The following is a 26910-nucleotide window of genomic DNA, read 5'->3' as shown; positions in this document are numbered from 1 at the left end:
TGGTGTGCATATAATGTACTCCCATAGACTAACGTATCAGAATGCTAAAATTGACATAGGGTATGGAGGTGTGTAATAATTTACCAGCCAGTTAATTACTCACTATGTTGGAATTAATTAATGTTACATAAGCTATCCATAGTATTTCTATATAGCTGATGGGTATGAACAAGCTTAATAGTTTTGTTCTCTGAAGACGATATAATATGAAATATTAGAAGATAAGTCCCAAAGGTGCTTTTTCAAGAACTGGACTTTCTTGTTTTTCTTTGAAGACTTTCACTTCTTATCCAAGAAAAACAATAAAGTCCAGTTGCCACTTGAAAAAGCATTTTTGAGATAACCATGACCTGGATGATTGAGAATCTCCACAGACATTTAGCTATGGACTTTGGGATGAACTCCCCTTCAAATAGTGTGGGAGTGTGAAACTGATTTCCAGAAAAATTGAAAACTACAGAAACCATTTCTGCTTCAGTTTGAGATGCAGACAACATAAGCTCATCCCCAACAGCCTGCTCATGTGTTCAACAGAGCAAAAAACATCCTGCAAAAATCACAACTCCACAACACAGTCCTTTCAGCAGCTCCAAGAAGGTTCCACGCCAATGGTGGAATTCAAATGTTTTTTACTACCAGTTCAGTGGGCGTGGCTTGGTGGGCATGGTGTAGCTTGGTGGGCATGGCAGGGGAAGGATATTGTAAATTCTCCATTCCCTCCCCACCCCACTAACCTGCTTTTCAGCTCCGTTCTCCCGTGCAGAGCAACAAAAGAAGACCCAGCCGATCGGCTGAGACTCAGAAGGCAGAGAATAGATTGGGGTGGGGCCAGTCAGAGGTGGAATTTGCTGGTTCTCTGAACTACTCAAAATTTCCTCTGCTGGTTCTCCAGAACTGGTCAGGACCTTTGAGTATCTTTGAGACAACCCTGACTTGAATGACTGAGAATCTCCATAGACAATTAGAAAATAAGATTCTGTTAATCTCATTCTGATACTTCCACACCATTTAGAAGAACATGGGTTGCCACATTTATCTGCAATAAAGCACTTTTCCCAGACTGAGAAAATATTTTTTGTAGGAGAGGTAAAATTGTGAACTTGAGGAAACTAAAACAATATAGCATATTTTACTATACTGTACTTTCTGTAAGGATTTCCATAATAGTTAGACTTTGCTTCTTCTGTTACAATATGCAGGCAGAATGGTTGACTTCTTTGTTATCTTCTTTCTTAGGAAATGAAAACTCATGTTACCAGATAGAGTTTTCAAGATGGCTGAGCACATGGATGCTATGGCTAACCGCTCCTTCTTTCAGTGTATGGTGTATATGATCAGAAGATCATTGGTTGCCCTCTCCCCTCTTTGGAAGAGCTTTATAGCTCCCCCTACCTTAAGAAAGTTCAAAACATTCTCAAAGATCCATCTCATCCTGGGAACCCTTTTTTTTTTGAACTATTACCATCTGGCAGATGGTACAGAATAATAAAAGAACAAATAGGCTGAAAAACAGCTTCTACCCCAGGGCAGCAGCTGTTTTGAATTCTGCTGTATAGTGCAGTATTGGTGCGGTGTCGGAGTTTTTTGGTTCAATGTGTGGAGGGTGAAGGATGTGTGTTTGTGTTTATTTTCATGCTCATGGTCATGATGTGCACTGAAGATGGTGTTTGATTTCGTTGTACGAGGTGCAATGAGAATAAAGTAAACTAACTAATAGTGGCAAAAAGGAGAATAGACCAAAACCTCAGAGTGGGGGCAGTTCCCCCTATAATAAAGGGCTGAAATGTTTGCCATTTTAGAGCAATAATAAAACCATCAGTAAAACAACAATAAAATCATAAATTATGTAGAAGATGAAAAAAAAATAAGTCAACCAGAATTTTCCTAATTCTTTCCAGTAACAAGAGAAGCTTGCAATAAAATTGTTTTGGTTCAGATAAAAGAAATACATATTTAATTTAAGTGCTTTAATTAAGATGATTCTACAAAACAAGCATTTTCAGAACCTGTGTGGCACTGAATGTCATTGGGTAGACAAGCGGGCTGAACTCTTTGGGCTCCAGTTGTAAGCTTATGAAAAACATCTAAATGGCTTGAGTATGAGATGTAGTGGCAAAAGAACACCTGGAATTTTTACTCAAATATTTGTTTTAGAAACCGAAGGGTTCATGAGATATATTTTCCATAAATCATTCTCAAGGTGCCACTTTATGATAATCAGAAATGGATATTCTCAATTACTTATGAAACTTGCATCACTATCCAATTAGAATTTTTCTCTTTGCAAAACAAGTCCCACCCTGTAATCCTTTTATTTTTTTTCTCTGTAAATTATATAAATAGGACAGCAAGTGCCGTATCAAAAGCCTTGGACTTCTGAAAGAGATCCCAAGGTAAGTTGCCTCTATTATAAATATAATTAGTAAGAGTTCAGCATTTCATGCAGCCTATCTAACATGACTTCTAGATAAATCTTGTCTTTTAGAAGAAGGGCAGATATGTGACATATGTGATTGGTGACATTTTACTGACACTTTTCAGCTTAAAATCAGTGCTTCTATTTTTGCCATGTCTTTGTAGTTTATTATTTATAGTAGACTGACACAGTGATTTATCTAAAAGCCATCTTCTTGGTGTAAAAATTGAGCTACATTTTGTATATGATAGTCCCAAAAGCAGTCTGAAATGCTCGATCTTCTTGTGCCAAGAAAGGCAAACTTCCACTCATCTTTTTCTGCTAGAGATCAAAATGGCATTTTTAAAAATTATGTTGGCCTTAGCAGCCACATCTAGCACACCTTCTGGGCTTCATCTCATTGTATGCAACTCCTCCACTCTAATTGACAGCAAGGTTTATAATGGAAATACTCCCTTCGCCTAAGCACTGCAGAAGGGGGGAAGGATGAACAAATATAAAGGTCCCTCCTCCACACTATACAATTCAGTTCAATCAATTATTCATAATAAGTTACCAGCTTGGTCTAATCATTCGGTCTATGATTTTATGTACAATTACTTAAGATGAAATTGCATTCATGACTTATTTAATGGGGAATTGTTGTCTTTAAAAGTAGCCTATGCAATGTGCATTGAATCATTTTGGTTTGATGTTCAAAAGCCTGGCACTTTTTCCCCTCATTTCTTACTATTCAAATTGACCCCTTTTTTCTAGCTCCATCCATACTTACCTCTATCTAAATATTTTAAAAGTGTCTGTATAAAAATTTATTCGTTCTTTAATATGTAAGACAATTGTTTAAAATATAAGGGACAAAGAGGAAAAGAATTAATAAAATGGCAGTTTATTGGCAATGTTTCCAAAATCTGAAATGGTCTCCTGATTTATGTTTCAGATGCATCTACTGTTCTGCACTCTCTTCCTTTCCCTGATCATAGATGGGGCCCTGGCCAATGAAGTCAACAGTAATCTTGAACTACAGAAGAGAACAGTGAAGAAAAGTCCTCCTCAATTGATCCCAGGTATATAAAGTGAGCTTCATCCATGGATAAATTCCTTTTGTCTACAATCTCTTTTATCTTGAGTTCCTTGTTTGAAGAAGTGTATTGAGTTGATCTCATAGAAATCCTTTCACACAGTTCAAATGAAATTGCACTGTGGACAGAAGCAAGGCACACTATGATGTTCATAACTTACAAACATTCAAAGATGCCCTAAATATTGCAACTAATTTTTAAAGATAACTTGCCCAAAATATCTTACGTGATCACCAAATCATCACATTGTGGGTTAGCATCATGCAGCTGAGGAATTCTGGTAGTTGAAATCCATATAAGTTGAATTTCCATGCACCAATACCAGGAGTAGAGCATTTGGATAAAGCAGATCTCATAGTATTTCCTATAAAGAATCTCAAATGCTGAAATCTTCAAGACTGATTGGTTAACCATTGTGTATTGGCAAGTCTCTGTTAAGAGAGAAAGAGAAAGTACAAGTGAAGTGAAGACACTGACTGCCACCTCCTCATCTAGGGTATGGATTATATATTTTATGAATTGGAGTTCAAATGTGGAGCAAACAGGACAACAAATACAACCCAAAACAGAATACAAGTAATAGATTTCCAATCGTGTGTGTGTGTGTGTGTGCATACAAGGATCATATACAAATTCTAGCCCAGAACATAACTTTCATCCATTAAAATTAACAGAAACCTAAAAATAATCTCCAAAATTGCACTAGATAAGGGGTGTCAATCTCACGTTGTCATGGTGGCATCATATAACGTATTAGGACTTTTTTCCCCTTTGCTAAACCGGTGTGAGTGTGGCTAACATGTGATGCATCTAGCCCATGGGCCACAAGTTTGACAGTCCTGCACTAGATCAATGTTTTCAAAATCTTTTGTTTTGAAGAATCTTTCCCACTTATAAAAAATTATGGAGGACCCAGAAAAGGAGGACTTTAAATATCAATTAAAATGTTTTTCATTAAAAAAACCTATATATTTTAGCAAATAAAAATAATGAGGAGAGTTGCATTGTTTAATATTTTTATAAATGATTTTTCAGTTTTGATTTTATGAACCCGTAAGTCTTGGACAAAGTAGTTTAGGAATGCATTAATACCTATATATAAATAAATGATTTAGTAGATGAATTGGAACTATGTTAGAAACCTACAGTAATAGACCCAAAGGTGCTTCCTTTTAAAAGGTAACTAGACTTTCTTGTCTTTTGATAGAAAGCATCTTTGGGACAAACATGACCTGGATGACTGAAAATCTCCATAGACATACAGTAATAGATGTTACTCACATGGCTGAGAAAGATCTCCAGAAAATATGCTTATATTTCTTCATTAAAATTAACTGATTGACATATTTTTCTCTCTTTTCAGATGAAACCAACAGTGGTCAAGACCAGAATGATGATATCCAACATTCTAGTAGAAATGTTAGTGTTTTCTATGAAACTACTATGAGTTGGACTTTATTCCCAGGATCTACTCCCGCTGAAGCTGTGTCTCACTGGAATAGCTATGCTGGCAGATGGGAATATCCTTGCATTGAATTTAATTGTGCTGCTGGCTACTACAGTCCCAGTAAGGGCCCTTACTGCTATTATCCATATGGAAACAAAGAATATTCCACTTCTGAGTTCTGGATTTTGGTGAATGGACATGACTTTGAATCCCTAAGCTGGAGAGGGGGTTCATGGGGTAAGGTCCCACCCAACTCCATCAACACCTGTGCAGGCATAAGTTTATATGTTGGCAAAAATAAGTATGGATTAGGGAAGGTAGATAGTAAAAATCAAGCTTTCTTCCTTGGTTGGAATGGTAAGGAGTACTGGTATAAACACTATGATGTCCTGACCATTAATAAAGACTATCGCTCGCAGAGCATTTCCAGTGTCAGGTACTTTCTAGACCAGGGGTCATTCTCTGAATCAAGCATATCCATAGTCTCTAGCAAAGTTACCAATCATGATTGTAGGACAGTAAAGAAGTCAACCACTTTATCAGGAACAGTGACCTCTGAACATACCTGGGATGTAGGCCTTTCCTTCTCTCAGGGCATAGGCTTTACAATGACAGCAGGGATACCTGATATCTTTGGAATATCATGGGGCATTTCATCAGAGAAAACATTCAACTGGACTAAAGGTTACACACGGAGTGAATCAATCACTTACTCTGACACTGTTGAAATTGAAGTCCCACCCAACCACAACTGTGAACTGGAAATGGGTGGCATGAAAATGAGAGCAAGTATTCCCTTCAATGCCACCGCTACTCGTTATTATCATAGTGGAGCAACCCGAATTGCCCCCATCCAAGGTACCAGTCACAATGCAGTTGTGGCTCAAGTACGAACAGTGATCAAAAGGTGTGAACCTATCCCAGATGCACTTCCGTGTAGTACACAAATCCCAGAAGTGATCTTCTAGCCAGGTTAACGATTGTGTTCTCACACATGCTCAGCCTAGTTCATGAATTAAGCTAATTAATGCATTCTCTCACTACATTGAATTTATCAAATGGGTGGGCTTGTTCAACATATTAGCCATTAAAAAAAATTAAAATAAAGTAGCATTTTATATGAATACAGCTACTAAGTCTTTATGACTATGGCTGACATCCTGAATAAACTATACTGGAGTAAGATAATACTGGAATTAATATCTAGTTCCTATAACCATCAAAGTTTCACTACAAAATATAGCTGTTCTCTTTTTGTGTTCAGTTTGCATTTTCTTGTACTCCTCTTCCAATGGTTGATCTTACATTGAACTCTCATTTCTAGTGAAATACTGCTACTGTACAAAAGTAACATTAAAAATATTTCAAAAATGGTTTAAAGGTCTGAAGTGTAGCTTCTTAATGATTCTTTCAACTGAACAGTTGGATTACACAAAAATATTAGACTGAAATAAGTTTGTGACTCAGTTTTAGACTCTGCATGTTGTACAAACCATGACATCAACTTAAGCCTCAATTGTGGTTTATAGTCTTTGAGTTTAACTTTAGCCTGCATTCTTTATTGAGGTAGTGGTAGTTGGGCAGAAAGTGAATGCTCTCTGTGCCATCTTGTACCCTTAAATGAAAAAAATTAAATCTAATACATGAATACACTTATTTGGTAGATTTATATGGCTATCCATTTCAAGTTGTGAAAAGAGTAGCCCCATAGTGAGATAGGCAGCAAATAGATTTAAGAAATAAATAAATATGACTCTAAGCAGCTAATAATACTAAGAATTTGAAATCTCAGTTGGGAAATTTCAAATCATATTCACCTTCAACATAGCCTTGAGAAAGGTTTCATTACAGTGTTTGGTTAACTTTGAGGCACTTTGTGGGATCCTCGTCACTAATTCTATAGTTACTACTGCAACTGGAATTAATATCCTCATGTTGATACACTGAACATATTTGTATTCTTGTACTTTGAACATATTTGTACCCACAACTCCATTCCTAATATTTTTTTAAAGAAGACAATAATTCCCACCACCAACATCCAAATATCACCAGAAGTTAAGCTTTTCTGAATACTTGATTAAATATTTTTTAGAATCATTTACAATGTTATATTTTTGTTCCCTGACCACCAGAGGTCAGCACAGACCCACATTTAGAAAATAACAATCTATGAAAGCTAAATTTCGTTCCCTGGCCAGGAGTCAAAGGGGAAATGAAAACATGGCGCTTTTATGTAACACACACTCTCCTGGACAAGTACAATTGTGCATTGATGTTGACCATATGAATTCACACTGTCCTGCTTTATTTGTCTTTTTTCTCTCATTTCCTAAAGCTATTTTTTTACAATGTCCATTCTTCCAAATAATGGATAACGTCAGATCAAATACATTCGAAAAATATGTTTCCTAAAGCTTTTGTTTTATTTATTTTATTTATTTATTTGGTTTGTCAATTGCTTACAAGTTTTCTCTATGTAGTCGTTGTTGATCATGATGCTATTTGAATGCCATTGAATATTTATATTTTCTCTTCAACCTTAAGACAAAGTTGTGCACAATTTTGGATTGAATTGAATACAAGTAGTCCTCAACTTACCACCACAATTGAGCCTCAAATTCCTGTTGCTAAGTGAGACATTCATTAAATGAGTTTTGCCTCATTGTACAACTTTTCTTGCCACAATTGTTAAGTGAATCACTGCAGTTGATAAGTTAGTAACCCATAGTTGAGAAGCAGTTGATAAATTAGTATGAACATAGCTTCCCTATAGACTTTGTTTGTGAGAAAGTTGCAAGAGGGGATCAAATGACCTTGGGACACAGCAACAGTCATAAATATGAACCAGTTGCCAACCATTCTGAATTTTGATCACGTGATCATGAGGGTGCTGCAAAGGTCGTAGCTGTGAAAAACACTCATAAGTCACATTTTTCAGTGCCACTATGACTTTGAATAGTCACTAAATGAACTGTTGTAAGTTGAGGACTGCCTTCATTAGCAATCTTTGCAGTACACATGCCTTTAAACTTCATGGAATGATAGTTCTCTGCATATGTCCCTGGGAGTAACTGAATTCAATCAGTCTTAATACTCAGTAGGCACGAAGATTGTGCGAATCCTGCCAGATCCGCCCACGTAATTTGTCAATTAACCAATTGTAAAAATCCTTACATACCCAAAGACATCATGGCTAAGCTATGAACACAAAGCCTCTTATCTCTCCTGGGTGGCATCCATCACTCCTATAGATCCAATGAAGGCTCTGGCCACAAGCCACCTGTGCTTCAAGGCCAGGGAAAGAAGGTGGGGCTGAAGGTCAGTGGGTGGCCTTGGGCTCATCATCATGGCCTCCCAGCCCCACCTCCCTCAAAGGTTGTTTGGGAGGGGAGAGGAGACTGCTCTGTCGGCCATCTTGAGCTCCTGAAGAAAAAGGGGCTACACCACTAATAAAAACGCAGAACAAACCTATGCATTTTTTTCTTTTTTTTATCTCTTTTTTTCCCTCAACTTCCAAATAACTGTAATAACAATCGTTCTGGACTTTTTTGGTCAATCCTGCTTTCCCAAATACAGGTATTCCTCAACTTGCAACAGCTTGTTTAGTGACCATTCAAAGTTACAACAGAACTGAAAAACGTGACTTATGACTGTTTTTCACAGTTATGACCTTTGCAGCATCCCCATGATTCAAATTCAAATGCTTGGCAACTGGTTCATATTTATGACCAACGCTGTGTCCCAAGGTCACAGCATGTGATCACCTTTTTGTGACCTTCTGACAAGTAAAGTCAATGAGAAAGCCAGATTCACAATTGGGTTACTACCGTGTTTCTCACAAAATAAGGCAGGGCCTTATTATTATTTTTTTGACCCCTGAAAAAATGGCTAGGCCGTCTTTTTGGGGGTGACTTAATTCTCCCCCTTGCATCCTTGGGTGGGCGGGCGGGCGGCGACAGCTTGGATGTTGACTTGGTCGGTGGGGCACTTTGTATCGGGAGACCTTCCGCCACCATTGCTTTCCCTTCTCCCCGTGCTGCCACGGTGTTTAGAGCAAAGCCGCGGCATTTGGCACAGCCATGCGCGACCAGCCAGGGCTCCTCCCTGCAACCGGAGCCCGGCAGGGACACTTGGCTTCAGTTGCTCCTGTCGCCACCTTCCCTTCGCCTTCGAAAGCAAAGCCAATTCTTTTAAAAACGACGTCCTACTACCGGTATGACAAAGCCTCCCCTGCCCAAGAGGGCAGCCCAACCCCACATGGAGAGGCAAATCTCCTGGGGCTGCAGTGCAGGATCAGCCCACCCTGGGAGTGGGCAGAGCGCGAAGATCTTCGCCTGGGGCACCCAGCACAGCTGACAGGTGGGCCCTCCTGCTCGGCAGCGGAGCTCTTGCCAAGGCAGCGAGCGCCTCCCCGCCGGGCCCTCCGCTCATCCTGCCAGCCGTGCCAGAGCCGGGTGGGCTGGGCAGAGCCAGGAAAGTGAGCCACAGGTGCGCACCTGCCTGCCAAGCGAAAGAGCCAGGCCGACCCGAGTTTGGCTTCCTTCCCAAGTCTCTCCAGCCTGAACCCAAAGGGGCCACCGGGAGGCGCCGCCCGAGGCAGTGATAGCACCCACCCATCCGTGGACAGGGTGGCAAGGCGACGGCCTGCACCATGTCCTCCTCCGAGCTGAGCCCCACTGAGTGAGCGCCTCTGCCCAATGCCCATGCCACTGCAGCGTTTGGAGCTGTCGGCGCATTTGGAGATGCGTGGGGATGGAGGCAGGCTGGGCGAGGGGTGGAAAGGACAGGCGGCTTTAGGCTCTCTCCGCCAGACCCGCCGGCCAGGGAAGCAGCGCTGCCGCCGCCTCCCCTGTCCGCGGACAGTTGGGTGCTATCACTGCCTCGGGCAGCCTCTCCCGTGGCCCCTTGTGTTCGGGCTGGAGAGACTTGGGAAGGAAGCCAAGCTCGGGTCGGCCCGGCTCTTTCACTTGGCAAGTGGTGCGCACCCGCAGCTCGCTTTCCCGGCTCTGCCCAGCCTGCCCGGCTCCGGCGCGGTCATGGCGGGATGAGCAGAGGGCCCGACAGAGAGGCGCTCGCTGCCTTGGTAAGAGCTCCACTGCCAGGCAGGAGGGCCCACCTGTCAGCTGCACTGGGCACCCAGGTGAAGCTCTTTGCGTTCTGCCCAGCGCTAGCCAGGCAGGGATGGCGGCTGGGCACTTCTCCCGGGTGGGCCAATCCTGCGCTGTGGCCCCAGGAGATTCGCCTCCCCACATGGGGTTGGGCTGCCCTCTTGGGCAGGGGAGGCTTTGTCGTACCGGTAGTAGGGCATCGTTTTTAAAAGAATTGGCTTTGCCTTCAAAGGCGAAGGGAAGGTGGCGACAGGAGCGCCTGCAGCCCATTGTCTCCACTGGGCTCTGGTTGCAGGAAGGAGCCCTGGCTGGCCGCGCATGGCTGCGCCAAACACTGTGGCGTTGCTCTAAACACCGTGGCAGCAAGGGGAGAGGGGAAACCAATGGTGGCGGAAGGTCTCCCGATACGAAGTGCCCCACCAACACCGAAGTCAACGCAAGCAGCACCTTATCCGGGTATGCAACAAAAGTACTTCCTAATGGCAAGCCCCCACCACCACCATTCCCCCCATTTCGCATGTTTAATATAGGCCTTAATTTGGGGGGAGGGGCTTAATTTGATTTTATGCCTATAAAACATGCTTGGACTTCCTATTGGGGGAGGCCGTATTGCTGGAGAAACACAGTAACTGCCGTGATTCACGTAACAACTCTGTCAAGGAAGGTCATAAAATGGGGCAAAAGTCATTTGTTAAACTTCTTTAACAACAGAAGTTTTGGGCTCAGTTGTGGTCAAGGACTACCTGTACAACTCTTTATGCATAATAGAAAAGTCTGGTGTCATCTGTCCGTCTCAGAGTTAACAGGGCATCACCACCATGCACCAAAATTCTCTTTCATATTCTCTTCTTTTCCCCCCCATGATCTTAGCAACACTCAAACAAAAGCAACCAAACCTTCAAGATTCAAGCTGAGGCAGGTTAAAAGTTTATGGAAAATCTCACTAGCACATTCTCCCTGAGGCAGTCCCTAGTCTTAGTATCTAATCTTGCTTTCAGTGCTATGTATTAAAAGCCTCAAAGCATCTGAGCATGTGCAGAGTGGCACTCTATTCCCTTATAGAGTAATTCCAGCCTGCCGGTCTCTGTGTACAGTTGGCATGATAGTGGGATATGATGGGACCCCTCTTTCTCTTTAGGTAAATGTATGATTCCAGTCACTCTTAAATTCTCCATCGCCACTTCACCAGATGAAATAAGAAACAACATGGCCCATGGTCACTGTGTTATTGCACACTGCCCCACACATATTACCCAGCACAATGTGTCCACATATTGTAACTGAAGCTTAGTCACTAACTGAATCCAACCCATTGGCTAACATAAGCTTCCTTTGGGATGATGGCTGGGGAGCCTGACATTCCTCCATACTGCTTCAGCCCTATTGATTATTCTGAATTTGTACACAAAACAAAAATTCCAAGCAGGCGTCTGCTGATCACCTTCTCCCTATGTAAGCTCTTTTTCCTGTTTGCAGAGACTGGTCTCCTTGGATCTGACTGTGACCATTTCCAGGCCAGAGACACCATCCATGCCCCACCTTTCCCCTGTTCCCACTTAGCAGATCCATCCTCACGTGGGAGAGATGGTGCCTCTCTCAACTAAGCTCTGCAAATTAAACCAGGCAGTGCAGGCTGTTGAGGCATATCTCCCATACCCAAGATCCACCCAGCCAGCCTATCTGTCTACCCCTCCCGCATGACTGGTGGGCAGGGCTGCCTCCAGCCAGAATGCTCCTCGCTCCCCTTGATCAGGGCAGATTCAAGCACACAGACCAGAAACTGCAGCATGTCACAGAGTCCCAGCCAGCCAGAAGTCCCTGCAAAAGGACAAGGCACTCCAGATGCTCTCCCAGAGGAGCCCCCCTGTGCTGAACTGAAAGCCAACTTTGAAAAATGGTGAGTGGGGCATGGAAGATATCAGCAGTGAGGTATGTGTAGATTATTATTTTTTTAACCACCTCTTCTTGGACCTGGGGAAGTGCTGGTGAAGGAAAGCAAGGTGATTTGGAAAAAAGAGGCAGGTGCTTCAAGAAAAAGGTTTAGTGGGAAACTGAAACCAATTATGGGATGTCCCGATTTCCCACCCCTTGTTTTGACCATTTTGCCGTATTTCTGAGGTGAGCCACAGTGTTATTCAAGGGTAAATAGGCAGTCATTTAACATGTGGGCTTTCATGCAACTCATGGAAGATGGCTTGGATGCCTAGAGCAGAGGTGGACTGGGAGTGTGGGGAGAACATGAAGGAATCCAAGCAATTTCTTGAATGTAAGGCAGGGAGATTAGTCTGGGTGCCCAAAGGCAACATTGGAAAAACCCAGCAGGAGTCCCAGGGCTAGTTTGTGATCATTGGTATCTGGTACCTTCAGAAAATGTCATATGAAAGTCCTTGTTATTATTAGCCAAACTACTAAATACATAAACTAGGTCACTGACTATTGGCACCCACTGATCATGATAAACAGGCTTGGCCTCCCAAACAGCCCCAGGACTTTGACCCCCAGTCAGAACTGCTATATACCAACTTTTTTTTTTGTTCTGGAGCACTGTAATAAGTGGTACTAAAGTCTGTCAAAAGCTCCCCCCATTTTCAAGCAGTTTTAGCAATGCTCTCCCTTAATGTGTGCCTCTTTTAACATCCATTCTCCTGATTAAGTATTAACCTGAAAAACCACTTTCAGGAATTCAGCTTCTTTGCTCAGAAACAATCGCATTGCAAAACTGCATCTCTTTAGACAACATGGGAATTATTGGGTGAACAAAATGCAAGGCTTTTACTTACCTTTGCTAGCAAGATAAATCCACTCATCTCACCTCATAAATCCACTGTTTAGTTTTCAAAGGAAAAGTTGATGCAAGAACAGCTACTAAACAGTTTGGAAATATCAGCAGCTGGAGTGAGCAGATGTTAGCCTGATAAACATTCTGGATGGCTGATAACTGGAAGCTCCACCTAAGAATAGAATACATGAATTTTTTTTAAAAAAATTATAATTATCAACTGTGGTTGAACTTCTCATTTTCATGGGAATTTTCTTTAAAGAGTAGAACTGGTAAAACAACTAACTATTTTTGCCAGTAACCTACTCTTAATCTAAATTCACTGAATTAAACGAGGTGTTAAATAAATATATTGGTTTGTGTTATGTAATAGAGAGCACAGGGTATAAATTGTAAATTACTGAACCAATCTTAATATCCTCTTTTCTGAATCAGTTTTATGTTCACATCCACTATATATGGTCACTTGTTTTCTGAGATGGATGGTAGTGTAAGTTTTAAAAATAAATAAGTAAACATGTGACCATTCCTCTTTTACAAATATGCAATTATTTATAGTACTATCATTATATATAACAATTTGTTAACAGGATAAGATCTCACCCCAGGAAGCTTACAGTCAAGATGAGAGAAGCCATAAAGATAAAAGAAGGAAAATCCTTTTTGCACTGACTAGACTGAGACTCCATTCAACCAGCTGCATTTCAGGCAAAAAAAAAAAACAGATGAAAAAAAATAAGCAAATGCAGACACACACAATATGTGGCTTTTATGATCAAGATAGGCCACTACGCATTAAGGACTCTTTCCTTCTTGTTTGCTAAGTGGCCTGGATAAATTTGTGTAGCACATTTCATTCTTAGTACAACATCCTGCTCTGTTTTTTTTTTTTTTAACTTCATGAACAATCTCTCCTCTTCATATATTCCCACTTTCACTGACCCCACTTTTCCTTTTCGTGACATCACAATAATTTCATAATCTCCTATTTATTTCCATCTACCAAACTAATCCTAGTGCTCCTAGGAAGAGGATTTGGTGCTGGACCTGTCAGACATAAGGTCTTTATCATTTCCTTTTTATTTTTCCCTATGATAGGCATAAAAATAGAAAGATCCTAATCTGGGAAAGCCAGATACCCAATGAAAAATAATAGGGACAATGCAAAGAGTTATTTTATATAGAAACACCATTGAAACAAAGATTATAAATAATCAGACTTTTAAAAATCATATTTTGGATTTCAAATATGAAATCCTATATACTCAGCCCTATATACTCAGATGACTCTTATAACTGAAGCCTGCAGTGTGTCATCTGAGTTTCTTTATCCCACAAAGAAAAAATGCAAGCCATTGTTTTGATGATACAAATACCCATTGTCATTCAGCAACCATTATTTATTTAGTGAATTTCCAACCCACCTTAATCAATCCTGGTTAGGCTAAAGCATAGCTACGGTAGTACACACAACTAAAACCATAATAAAATAAAATAAGTGATACCAGCACAAACCAGGGTTCAAATGACTTCTATATTAAAATAGTTTTAATCTGTTTCCTAAGAGGAACATTCTCACTTCTGGTGGTAAGGTGGTGCAAAAAAGGGGGCCACCACTGAAAAAGCCTGATTCTTATCCCATGGAGTTTGTAAAAAAGAATGTCCCAGACAGACCCTTTTTATGGATTTGAATCAGCAAATACTGTTTCCTCATATAATTTGGTGCAATGCCATGAAGGGCCTCAGAAGTGATGATTTGCACATTGTCAGATTATTTGACCAGGGATAAAATGGGACATGTTATTATTTTGGGTGGCTCTTTTGGGATTTATTGATATTGTAATTGGAAAATATGACATGCTGAATTTGATTATATTTTAAGAAGTTATCATTTTTTCCCCTTTATAATCTTCACTTTGATAATACTTAATTATCTTTTTTATTCAAAGTAAAGAAATTTAATGAACATTTGTCTATAAAGGAGAAGTTATTTCTCTTTGTTATAATTTAGTCTATTGTTTTTATTAGGGTAATGAAATTAGTTTATATTTGTGAATTGTGGATTTGTTTACACAGTAATTTATAGTTAAGATTTAGAAAGTTTGAACAGGATATGTTGCGTTTAGAGTGGCTTTTTTGAAGGGAGTTATTAGTATTTGAGTACTGGGGGTTTTCACATGTAAAGAGGAATGGTTTCTCTATGTTACATTAAATTGGGTTTTTTATTTCGTTTACGTTAAGATATTGGGACTATTTTATGCTTTTAAAATAAGATGGTGTTATAGCTAAGAATTAAGATGTGAAATGTTGACTTTATGTTAATTAAGCTAAATATTTTAGAATTCTGTCTTCCTGATAAACAGATTGGAGAAGTTACTTAATTTGATTTGCCTATTGCTAAGAGAAGGGTTTTGGGATCAAGGGTTAAGAAAGAGGACATGGAGAGATGCGGAATTATTTACACTTGTCATAAACTTTTTAGGAAGTTGCTTTTGGGGGGTTGCTTTCTTGTACCCTTTTCGTTGTTTTTAGTATGTACTTTTTTTTTTGCTCTTTTAAAAACTTTTATTATGTTTGGGGGGAAAAACCAAGCAATGACTAGTACTCAGAGCTGGGCCTGAAAACCAGCCAGGAACCAATTCAGCAATTTCAAGATAGATATAATTATATTCCAATGCAGCCATCCCATCAGAATTGGGCCACCACACTTCGAAACATCTATAATGGCATCAATGCTCTGTCTCAGTTACTCTAACAGTCACTCCGTGGGAAGAGATTTCTGCTCTCTCATGTTACAATCTCAGGCCTAAGATAACACCAATCATAATTCCTCCTTGGGAGGCCTCCCTCACTGCCACTGAAGCTCTGGAGAATGGAAGACGAGGAGAAGTAGTGCCCTGGCTGTTTCCTGTTCCACCTTCTTGTTTAAGGCAGTTACATCATGCTACTGCAGCCAACACCTGACACACACACTAATCAATGCCTTCTGTGCTACTCAAATTGAGACCTTAGGACAAAATTGAGCTAACACCAAATATCTTTATCATTGATTCTACTTAAGATGAATCATAAAGAACTTTATCCTGGGTTCCCTACTACATCTGAATTTCATCCAGGGTTACTTTGAAGTCAATCCACTTTTCCTGTCTCCAGCCAGAGATTAATGATTATGGCAGCTGCAGAATAAGTATTCGGCAGCCATCTTTTTCTCTGTGTTTTTGGCCCTGCTAGGCTTTATGGGGCATGGATTTTAATTTTTTAAAGATATAAATATGAAAAACATAAAAAGGGATGAGCTGCTATGCAAAACATCACTCCTTATGAGATTGGATGACTGGATAAGTAACTTATCCATGGTTCACACCATGTGTGTTGCTAAGCGTATTGTGCAAGCATATTCTGCACGTCAGCTCCATTTCCAGATCAGGAAATGAACTCCACATGAAAACTAATACTACTTTTACTGAGATTGACTAAAATAGCAGAATCTTGCAAATTTGATTGTGCTTACCAATTGTTCCTTATTATATAGTCCACTAAAATCAGGGAGGTGTCTGCATGAGCCATTTACAAATATTATCTCTGGACAACATCATTAGCATCATCAGCATCATCAGCATCACCTAAACTTGTATGCTGTCCAGTTCTCATCAATTCTGGGTATTAAAAATGATTCAGCCTTTTTTACTTAAGTAATGGTTTCTATTTATTTCTGTCAATTCATCCTTTTCACTCTTTACCCTCTTCCTTACCTCCAACTCCCAAAATTCATATCCTTCAGAGATACTGGGAGAGAAAAATTCTACCCAGCATTCCAACTCTTCTGAAGAGCATCAAGTTTATGGACAAGCTTAAAAAACTTAAGGTATTCAGTTGAGAAAAAAAAGAAGATTGAGGGGAGACCTGATATCAGCATGCAAGAACATAAAAACATGCTGGCTGGGGAATTCTGGGAATTGAAATCTACACATCTTAAAAGTTGCCAAAGTCAAGAAACACTAAATTAGATGATATTTGTGATCTATGATGGCTCAATTCTATGATGGTTGTGCATTTTTGTTTGTTAATATTTACAATTTATATTTATAGCTGTTCCAGTAGATCAATTCTTGCTCAAGAAAGACTGAGAATTAAATCCATCTAAATGAATCAAATCAATGAATTAAGTATTGTGTTGCCTGTGCAACATTTCCCAACAAGTAAAATGGCTGTTCTGATTTGCATCACAGGAATAATGCGGGTCAACAGGAACACTCTGAGACCCACCATCTGCTAGGTCTGAAAGAAGCATAGAAGGGAATATTAATTTTTGCTAATGAAGCTACAGGCAATTTAAACTAGCAGTGGACAATCAATTACATAACTGAGGGAGCTAAGGACACTCTGCTAAATGAAAGATGACAACAAGGAATATGAGCTGCAGGGCCCAAGATAAGCCTAGTAGTGGAATATGTTGCTTAGAGAAGTTGTGGTCTCTGCTATATCTGAGCCTGCTCCTAAGGCCTTTTTAAGATCCTCAGAGGCAGAGTAGACACAAAAATTTTGATACGCAAAAATACAATAGACACTTCCTTCTCACTGCTTCCCATGTCTGGGTATTTTTTCTGGATGAGGTTAATGCCGATGATGCTGATGCTGATGATACATATTCAGTGCATATAGGTAAACACAAACTATTGATATATCACCAATAGAAAATAATACAAATAGCTCAGGATTGAGCTGTGGGGTCTTTGGTGCTCTCTGAGCTTGGTTTGCTTGCAGAAGTTTCATTACCCAACTAGGTAACATCATCAGTGGAATTAATGTGGAGTTTGCTCCCTGTTTATATATAGTAAGTTGCCATACCAGAAAGCCCCACTCTTACTTGCACTGATGATGTTACCTAGTTGGGTAATGAAACAGGCAAAGCTCAAATAGCACCAAGGACTCCACACTGAGATGATAGATAGATAGATAGATAGATAGATAGATAGATAGATAGATAGATAGATAGATAGATAGATAGATAGATAGATAGATATAAAATGGTTTGCTATACTATCTTGAATAAAAGGTAAGAATCTATTAGATTTTTTAAAATGATGAATTATCCTATGAGTGAAATTATGCCAGGTCAGGTCTGCGGTAATTGATCACTCATTCTCCTTCCTCAGAAGTTGTGGATTTCCCCCCAAAAAAAATCTCTTAAAATGATTTAGATACAGGATAGATAATTTCTGGTCTTGCAGATGTTGTTGAACTTTTACAATTCAATAAAACATTTGAAACTTTTGAGTGTCAATTTAGCAATATCTGTAGGACCATAGGCTTGTGCACTACATATCTTCTTGGCAATACAGTACTGTACTCTGAAAAACATTAATTTTGGGGGGTGGGAATCTGGAAACCTTGAAATCTCTAGACACATGAAATGCATAGTCTGTGTCCAACAAGAAATGAGACTTGAAAAATAATGTTCAGATTTCTAAACTATTTTACTTACTCTAATTTATGCTTATTAATCTGCCAGCCACATTTCATTACATGCTTGAAGAAGCCTGCATGTTTGGTCTTCAAATTATGTATTAACTGGGTTTTCTTTGGGGGTAAAAAGGAAATAATACCCAGAGGTCTATGGAGAGTTTCAGTCATCCAGGTCTTGGTTGTCCCAAAAGTGCTTTTTCAAGAGGCAACTGGACTTTCTGGTAAGTCCAGTTACCTCTTAAGAAAATCCAGTTGCCTCTTGAAAAAGAACCTTTGGGAATACCCAGAAGACTCTTTCAGCTCTGTAGTTGAAAATGAAAGAATATTTGCACCAGTGGTGGGATTCAATTTTTTTTTACTACCGGTTCTGTAGGCTTGGTGGGCGTGGCAGGGGAAGGATACTGTAAAATCTCCAGTCAGAGGTGGTATTTGCCGGTTCTTCAAACTACTCAAAATTGCTGCTACTGGTTCTCCAGACCTGGTCAGAACCTGCTGAATACCACCTCTGATTTGTACCATCTGCATACAGCAAGGAAAGGCATCACTGAGCAGTAGAAGCTAGGGTCAGAAACTCCTTGTTTCATAAGTTTATATGAACATTAAATGATATACAATCTAATATATAATCACGGTTTACCCATTTGTTTGAAAAAACTGGGCATGTTAAACTGTTCTGAAGAATACAGTAAACCCTCATGTTTTTTGAATGGCTTCCATACAGAGTTTGTGTGTTTTCCCTCTTAAATTGTAGGAAATCACACTGCATCTTTGAACAAAATCCTTATTTTTGCAAAGATTAGCCAAGGGTACAAAGTAGTCTGGACAGTAGCATAAAGGAAAGAAGAACGGGGTGCAATTTGCAACATCTTCCTGTAGGAAATACAGAGGTTAACATGGATGTTTGAACATGACTTCAATTCAGCTTGTTTGCAGCACAGTTCTGATAAGTCAGCTTGTCACAAGGCTTCCAGGGAAATGATAGGAAGTGACAAGCTGAGAAAGCCAGCAGCTCCTCCTTCTACATGGCCCCTGCCCAGCCTGTCTAATCCATTGCCAGCAGCGTATTCCTGACCCACATTTGGGCTCTCCTGCTGTGTTGCCCTGGTAACTGGCCCAATTTAAAGCAACAAGCATGCGCTGAAAGCTTGTGAGAACCCTCTGTGGGCTGTTTTACGATTGAATTGATGAAGCTTCCTGTCCGACTAATTTGGTATGTTAGCATGGTTGCTGTACATTGCACAGAGCATCTGCTTTTAGAAATGGGAATCCCCAGCCATTACGATTTTCAGAGAAAGCGGGGGAAATATGGGGTTAAAATCTCTTTGAATCTTTTATTCTCAATCTTTTCTTCTTCATTCTTTTTCTTCTTCTTGCATTTTGGCATTTGTCAAGTTCAGGCTTTTCCTGTAGTGCTTTCAAGGCAGGATCCCATGATTCTGCTGCAAAGACTGATTCTGAAGGACCATCATCAAAACTTCAAAGGTTTATAAAGAACATGAGGTAATTTCCTCCATCTTGGACTCTTTCAGAAGTGCAGGCTACAACTCTGGGAGATCAGCATTAGCCACACTAAATGGGAGAAATCTGGAGAAGGCCACCATGTAACAAATAACCAAGTTGAGAAAGACTTCCCTAGGAGAAACCAGACATTGGATCCAGCTGGCACATGTCATGGCCATCTTCATCTTCATTTACTGAGAATTGCAATCTCATTAGGGGAAGTGGGAGGCAGAAAATCACTTCCTGAACTGGTAACTTTGCAGACAGGGAACAAGAAAACAGAATGCACAGCCAACTTGCAATAGTTGAGACAATTGGTTTGGAATAGTGATTAAGACACTGGCCAAGAAACTGGGAGGCTGTAGGTTTTAGGCCTCCCATAAACATGAAAACTGACTGGATAACGTGAGTCAATCTCAGCTCAACCTACTTCACAGGGTTGTTACAGAGAAAATAAGAGGCAGGAATACATTCACCACCTTAAAATTGTATATCAAAAAAGGGATAAAAATCTATTATATACGCAATCATTTGAAATCACAGCTGCCACTTTTTAAAGTGACATCATATTTCATTCATACTGAGTTCTTCCCAGGAACTTGGGATGTTATAACATCAGTGTTGTACATGTGGATCAAGAGAGTAGCCTTTTGTAATTGCAGGTAGAAATGTTGTCAATGCCTAGATTTTCTAAATGAAGTGCCATTCAAGTTTTTTGACATGGCACCGATAACTACTAAGATCATCACAGGTGGTATATTCCATAATCTTTCTATTTGATTTTCAGATCTTAATACTTTGTGATCTTCTCTAAATCTTTGTTGTTGTTATTGTTGTTATTACTACAGTCCTTAGCAGTAACCATTTCCCTGCCAGAGCCTCCTACATAAAATTCGTATCAACCTGAGCCATAAATATTTCAATCTGGCTATCCTGAATTATCCTGAACATTGTTTGCAGTGTTATTTAAAATAGGTGCAATTTTAAACAAGTAAGAAATATGAAGGAGGACTATCCTAACTATTTCCTTGTTACCACATGTTGATCTATAACATGTCAACTCACCTTATTAATGTAAGAAAACATTTCAGATTGGCAATCAGAAATGAGCTATATCCACAAACTCAGGATTCAAAGCTTTTTCAGTGAGCACATCTGGAATTTGGAAATAAACTGTTGTGAATCAATAAAAAAGTAACTAAGCCCAAATGCAAAGCGGGTTTTGAAAGCCCGCACACCTGATTGGTCCGTAAACAATGAACAAGGATTGGTCCATAACAAGTCCCTGATTGGCCCATATTAGGACACTTCTTATTGGGTATTAGTTGAACTTGTTGCACATATTATTGGTTAATAAGGTAGCAGCCAACCCTATAAAAGGGTTACTGCTGCCCATAGCCTCGCTCTGTTCTGTTCTATCTACTGTTATTAAAGAGTTGAAGTCACTGGTCAGATGTCTGGTCTCCATTATTCTCCAAACTTAACACTGGCGACGAGGGTGGGATGCGGAGACCAAGAGCTGACTGATCTACAGAGCAACCAACAGAGCACGTGGTCGAACACGCACTATCAACGGCAACATGGCCAGCGGTGCCGTACCACCCGCTCCATTCGACTCCAGAAACCGAAGACTGGGAGTCGCACATGGATAGGTTCCAGATGTTTCTGGAGACCAACAACTTGAAAGATGCAACAGCCAGCAAAAAGAGCTGTATTTCTAACCCATCATGGGGCTCATCGTGTTTAAAATGGCAAAATCACTTGCCAAACCAGCCGGGTAAAGCGATGGACTGGGACGCCCTCGAGCCTTTGCTACGGGCCCACTATCGCCCACCGTGCCAACCTTAGTCAGAAGGCACGAATATTACCAGAGGGTCCAGCGAAAGGCGAAAGCCTTGCCAACTACGTCGCAGACCTCCGCAACCTTGGAGGCCTCTGCGGATTCTCTAACTTAGAAGAAGCCCTCCGAGACCGCCTAGTTCTGGGCCTAGAAGACTGCACGATCCAGAGCAAAATCATGGCTAAGGGGGACATCAGCCTCACCGATGCCCTTAAAGAAGCCACTGCAGCAGAGGCAACCAAGAAGTCGGAAGCCCGAATACGCTGCACCAGCGCACCGCCACGTCAACTCGCCAATGATACCTCGCCGCTCAGAGAGACACCCGGCATCGACTCACCACGAAGACCTAGAATCCCGTCAGAAAGTGATGAGGAAGAGGTCAACCGACTCCGAACGGAACGAGACCAGTTCACACAACGCTCACATCGACCATGTGCAGGATATGGAGCGAATCACCCACGATCCAGCTGTAAATTCCTCGACGCACTCTGAGCCGCTTATGGGAAAAGAGGTCACATCGCAAAGGTTTGCAGAAGCAAACAAAACTCCAACTCCAAACCCCGACAGGCCGAATGCCAGTCTTCAGGATTCATCGGCACACCCCGAGACAAACTGAATCACCAATGGGGAAGCCACTCCCTACAGAAACAAACCGTCCACCACTTCCACCAGGCGGGAAGAAACCAGGCGGGAAGAGACCCACCAGACAATTACCATAGGCCACGCCACATCCCTAGATGCCGGAAAATCAGAGTGAAGGTCGCCATCGAAAACAAACCTTGTGTAATGGAGGTGGACTCAGGATCATCCTCTCGATGGTGTCCTGGAAGACGCTCCAACAGCTCGCTCCGACGATTCGCCGCCAAGACCTCAACCCTCAAAGGGTTATACTCAAAGATTACCAGGGTAACCGACCCCGTTGTCGGGTCCCGCCGATTCCAGGTCTCTTTCAAGGACCGCACCGGCCGCACTGCCACTGACTGTCGCTGACCGTGACCGCCTAGTCTTTTAGGCCTGCAATGGTTCAAACCGCCGGAATCACTGTAGCCGGAGTCCACCGTGCCGAGAGCAACGATTGGGAGGAAGCCTCGCAAGAATTCCAAGACGCTGCCGAACGGACTAGGCAAGTACAAGGGGACCCCAATCTCATTTAACTTGAACCCTGAGGTAGCACCCATCCGCCTTTAAGCCGCCGGGTGCCGCTCGCCTCTGAAACCCAAAATCGACGAACAACTCGGGATAAGCTAATAGCACAGGGCGTGCTGGAACCCACCGACCACGCCCGGTGGAAACCCCAATAGTGACGCCTATCAGCCTGATGGGTCACTGAGAATTTGCGGAGACTACCGGGCCACTCAAACCACGCACTTCAGCAAAGTGCATATCCAGTGCCGGTAGTGCAACACCTGCTCCATTCCCTGGGCGGCGGGAAAGCCCTAATTAGACCTAGCGCAGGCGTATCAACAATTGCCTGTAGATCCGGCCACCGCGAGGCGCAAACTATCGCCACGCATAGGGGCGCATTTAAATGCAACCGGCTCCAGTTCGGGTGAGCGCGCCCAGGAATCTTTCAGAGCTTAATGGAAAGGCTGTTACAAGGAATAAGAGGGGTCGCACTGCATTTTCGACGATGTACTCATCGCCCCCTAACAGAGACATTCTAGAAAAACGACTCGAATGGTCTTACAAAGGTTCCAAGACGCCGGCCTCAAAGTCAAAAAAAAAAAATAAATGCCAGTTATGTACCGAAAGGGTGGAGTTCTTGGGATACCTCTGGACAGTCAAGGAATCCATCCCACTGAGGACAAATTAAAGGCAATTAAGAAGGCCCCCACCCAAGGAACAAGGCAGATCTACAGGCGCCCTTGGACTTATCAATTTTTATAACGTCTTTTTACCCAATAAAGCAACGGTAGCTGAACCATTACATAGACTCTTAGACAAAAAGCAACGCGGTTTGGGGACAACGTGAACAATACGCTTTCCAACAAGTAAAGAAATTGCTAACTTCTGATTCTGTACTTATGCAGTACAACGAGACTCTGCCGTTAACTATTACCTGTGACGCCTCACCTTTTGGGGTTGGAGCAATCCTGGCCCACGTCTTACCGAACAGAGCAGAAGCTCCCATTGCAGCTTTTTTTCGCGAACCTTAGCTAAAGCTGAAAGAAATTATAGTCAGCTGATAAAGAAGCTTTAGCTATTGTGGCTGCAGTTAAACGATTTCATGAATATGTGTATGGGCGTGCGTTACATAATTACTGATCATAAACCACTACTGGGGATTATTGCGGTAATAAACCAACCCCGTATATATTGTCCCCCAGAATGACCCGCTGGTCTGAATTCTTGGCGGCGCATAACTACACCTTGCAACACCGCCCGGGAAATCAATTCTCCACGCTGATGCATTGAGCAGAACACCGCTCCCAGAATCGGTTGAAGATCCAGCCCCAACCATCACAATGCTGCAAATTGAGGTTCTCACACGCGCCGCCATTGACGGCGAGAGACATTGCCTCGAAACAAAACGAGATCCGTCCTGCAACACATCCTACGCTGGGTTGAACGGGTTGGCCAACAGAACAACTATCACCTGAATGGGCGCCTTTCAAAGCCCGCCAAACCGAACTGTTTTCCCAAAAGGGCTGCATCTTGTGGGCGATAGAGTCGTAATCCCGGCAAACTGCAACGAACTGTTTAGCGGTATTGCACGACGGACATCCGGCATCGGCGGATGAAAGCACTCACACGAGCTACGCCTGGTGGCCGGAATCGACAAAAGAATCGAGGCCTGGGTCAGCTACTTGTCAACGCTGCCAGGACGCCAGCAACGCCCCACCTAAAGCAAGCCCAACTGAATGGGAAACTCCGAGGGGACCATGGTCCCGTATTCATATTGACTTTGCGGGCCTACAAAAGGGCACACTTTCCTTATTACAGTCGACGCCTATTCAAATTGGCTCGAGATCCATCGAATGAACACAACTACAACGGACTCAGTTATCAACAAATTAAACAGGTTATTTGCCACACATGGTTTTCTCCGACGCTCTGCCCTCAGATAACGCCCACAGTTCACAGCATTACCATTTGAACAATATTTTGCTGACCGGGGCATCCGCCATGCGCTAACCTCACCCGCGCACCCGCGCGGCGAACGGACGGCAGAGCGCATGGTACAGTTTGTAAAAAGACCTCCACAAATGGAATTCGCCACATCGATGAAAAATCAATCGAATTTTATTGTTGCAGCACATCACGCCCCACAGCGTTACCAACAAAATGCCCGCCGAACTTCTCATGGGGCGGAAACTACGATCGCACCTTGACCGGCTCCACCCCGCATACGCACCCGAAAAGCCTTTCGCTCCAGCAGCAAATGCCGGGAATTTAAGGTAGGCGATTTAATCTTTGCCAAAAACTTCTCCGGCGACCCTTTATGGATACCCGCAACCGTCACCCACCTCACAGGGCCTAGATCTTACCGCCTGCTAACAGACTATGGAGGGTGTAGAAACGCCACATAGACCAACTCCGTTCGAGATTACCACCCAGCGCCCATGGCCCCCGGTTCACCAACTGAGGGGGAGGAAATATCGAGGAAATTGACTTTCGATATGACAGATAGCAGGCCAACGGAAACCCCACGGCCCAGCGAAGTACCGGGAATCAAGCAGGGAGGGAGTTGACTTTCCCATGGGACATAAACACGGGGAAACCGAACTGCGAAACCCCAAGAAACACTGATTGGTGGGGACAACCACAACGAAAGCAACACGGAATTTCCGCAGCAGCAAACGGAGCTTAACAGAGATCATCCAAACGCTTCCACTGAACCGGACTTTAGGCCAAACCCGTGGAACCACGGAATCATCCAGACAGACCAAACGGCCTGTCTATCTGAGGATTTTGTTACAGCTCCTCAAACGGAGCCCAAGGGGAGGGGTGTTGTGAATCAATAAAAAGTAACTAAGCCCAAATGCAAAGCGGGTTTTGAAAGCCTGAACACCTGATTGGTCCTGTAAACAATGAACAAGGATTGGTCCATAACAAGTCCCTGATTGGCCCATATTAGGACACTTCTTATTGGGTATTAGTTGAACTTGTTGCACATATTATTGGTTAATAAGGTAGCAGCCAACCCTATAAAAGGGTTACTGCTGCCCATAGCCTCGCTCTGTTCTGTTCTATCTACTGTTATTAAAGAGTTGAAGTCACTGGTCAGATGTCTGGTCTCCATTATTCTCCAAACTTAACATAAACCATGTTTGCTTGTTTATTTATCTGAAACGGAATATGGTTTCCTTCTTGAGGTGGGGGTTGTACTAGAAGAACTTCAAGGTCCCTTCCATCTGTTATTCTGTTATTAATTCATATGTTTATTAAATTTCTATAGTGCCCAACTCCAGTGACTCTGGGGCGGAGGGGTGTACAGGAAGTAAAAATACATGACAATAAACTAATATAAAGGAGCAAAAAGATGGCAAACACACACACATTACTCAAAAGGGTTTGTTAGGGGCTTGGATGAGGAAAAACCAGTTCAGAGATAATTCATGCAAGACATAATGGCTACTTATTCAAAACACTTCTAATTCTGGGGCTGTATCTTGGTTCTCCATAGGATGGTGTTTCCCAATGGAAATAGTAGTTGAAGTTTGAGAGTCTTGTGGCTCTTGCAGGAAAAGTAGGTGAAAGCACAGCCAAGAAGATCTTTATTCAACTTTGACTGGTGCATCATTGTAGTGTTATCTTAAAATGTGAAAAGATGCTCAGTCACAGCTTTGTCATCTTTTGTATGGATTATTCTAATTTGCTTTTCCTGAAGTGCCTTTGAAGGCTACGCAGAAAATTCAACTGCCATAAAATACAGGAGCCAGGGTGATTAGGGGATGTCCTTAGGATGACCTAATTAGGGGATGTCCCAAGGATGACCTAATGATGGGGAGCGGGGTCAATTATATTGTAAATTGGAAATATGCATTGGATGAGTAATCCCATTCTTAGAAACTGGGTGTCTTCCTGGTATTTAACTATTATCCCAATTAATAGATGTTCCGAGTAACAGTTTTATGGTATAAAACAATTTAATATTCAAGTTGAATAGATCATCTTGTGTAAGCTAGACTCAATCAGAATGAGATCTTGGGCTTGGTGTTACTGTATGTCATACAAGTCCAACCACTGTGTTAATTATTAAGCACTGTTTACACCTGAATCCAGCCAAAAATGATTTATTCAACCAAGATTGACAACGCACAAGCTCAGC

At 41.8% G+C, this 26910-nt stretch overlaps 1 protein-coding gene and 2 long non-coding RNA genes across 3 annotated transcripts in view; 2 read left to right on the top strand and 1 right to left on the bottom strand.

The window, feature by feature from the left end:
- Positions 1-3712: 3712 nt before the first annotated feature.
- LOC148129046 (uncharacterized) lies at positions 3713-20958 on the bottom strand. Its single transcript, XR_015745910.1, has 3 exons — positions 20864-20958; positions 12834-13004; positions 3713-3926 (listed from the first exon to the last, which is right to left on the bottom strand). It is a non-coding gene; the product is annotated as an uncharacterized LOC148129046 (long non-coding RNA).
- On the top strand, positions 4880-5925 carry LOC113424390 (natterin-3-like). Its single transcript, XM_087946861.1, has one exon. The coding sequence runs from the start codon at positions 4939-4941 to the stop codon at positions 5908-5910; it is 972 nt and encodes a 323-aa protein (XP_087802987.1). The 5' UTR covers positions 4880-4938; the 3' UTR covers positions 5911-5925.
- The window catches only part of LOC148129045 (uncharacterized), an 18838-nt gene continuing 3421 nt past the window's right edge, over positions 11494-26910 (top strand). Inside the window, exon 1 of the long non-coding RNA XR_015745909.1 lies at positions 11494-11950. This is a non-coding gene — a long non-coding RNA (uncharacterized LOC148129045). The remainder of the gene's footprint in view (positions 11951-26910) is intronic.

This window comes from Notechis scutatus, chromosome Z, assembly GCF_049901735.1.
Source record: "Notechis scutatus isolate UNSWTSFEM ecotype Mainland chromosome Z, rNotScu1.2, whole genome shotgun sequence".
Classification (NCBI taxonomy): Eukaryota; Metazoa; Chordata; class Lepidosauria; order Squamata; family Elapidae; genus Notechis; species Notechis scutatus.
This window is presented reverse-complemented; position numbering and strand designations above follow the sequence as displayed.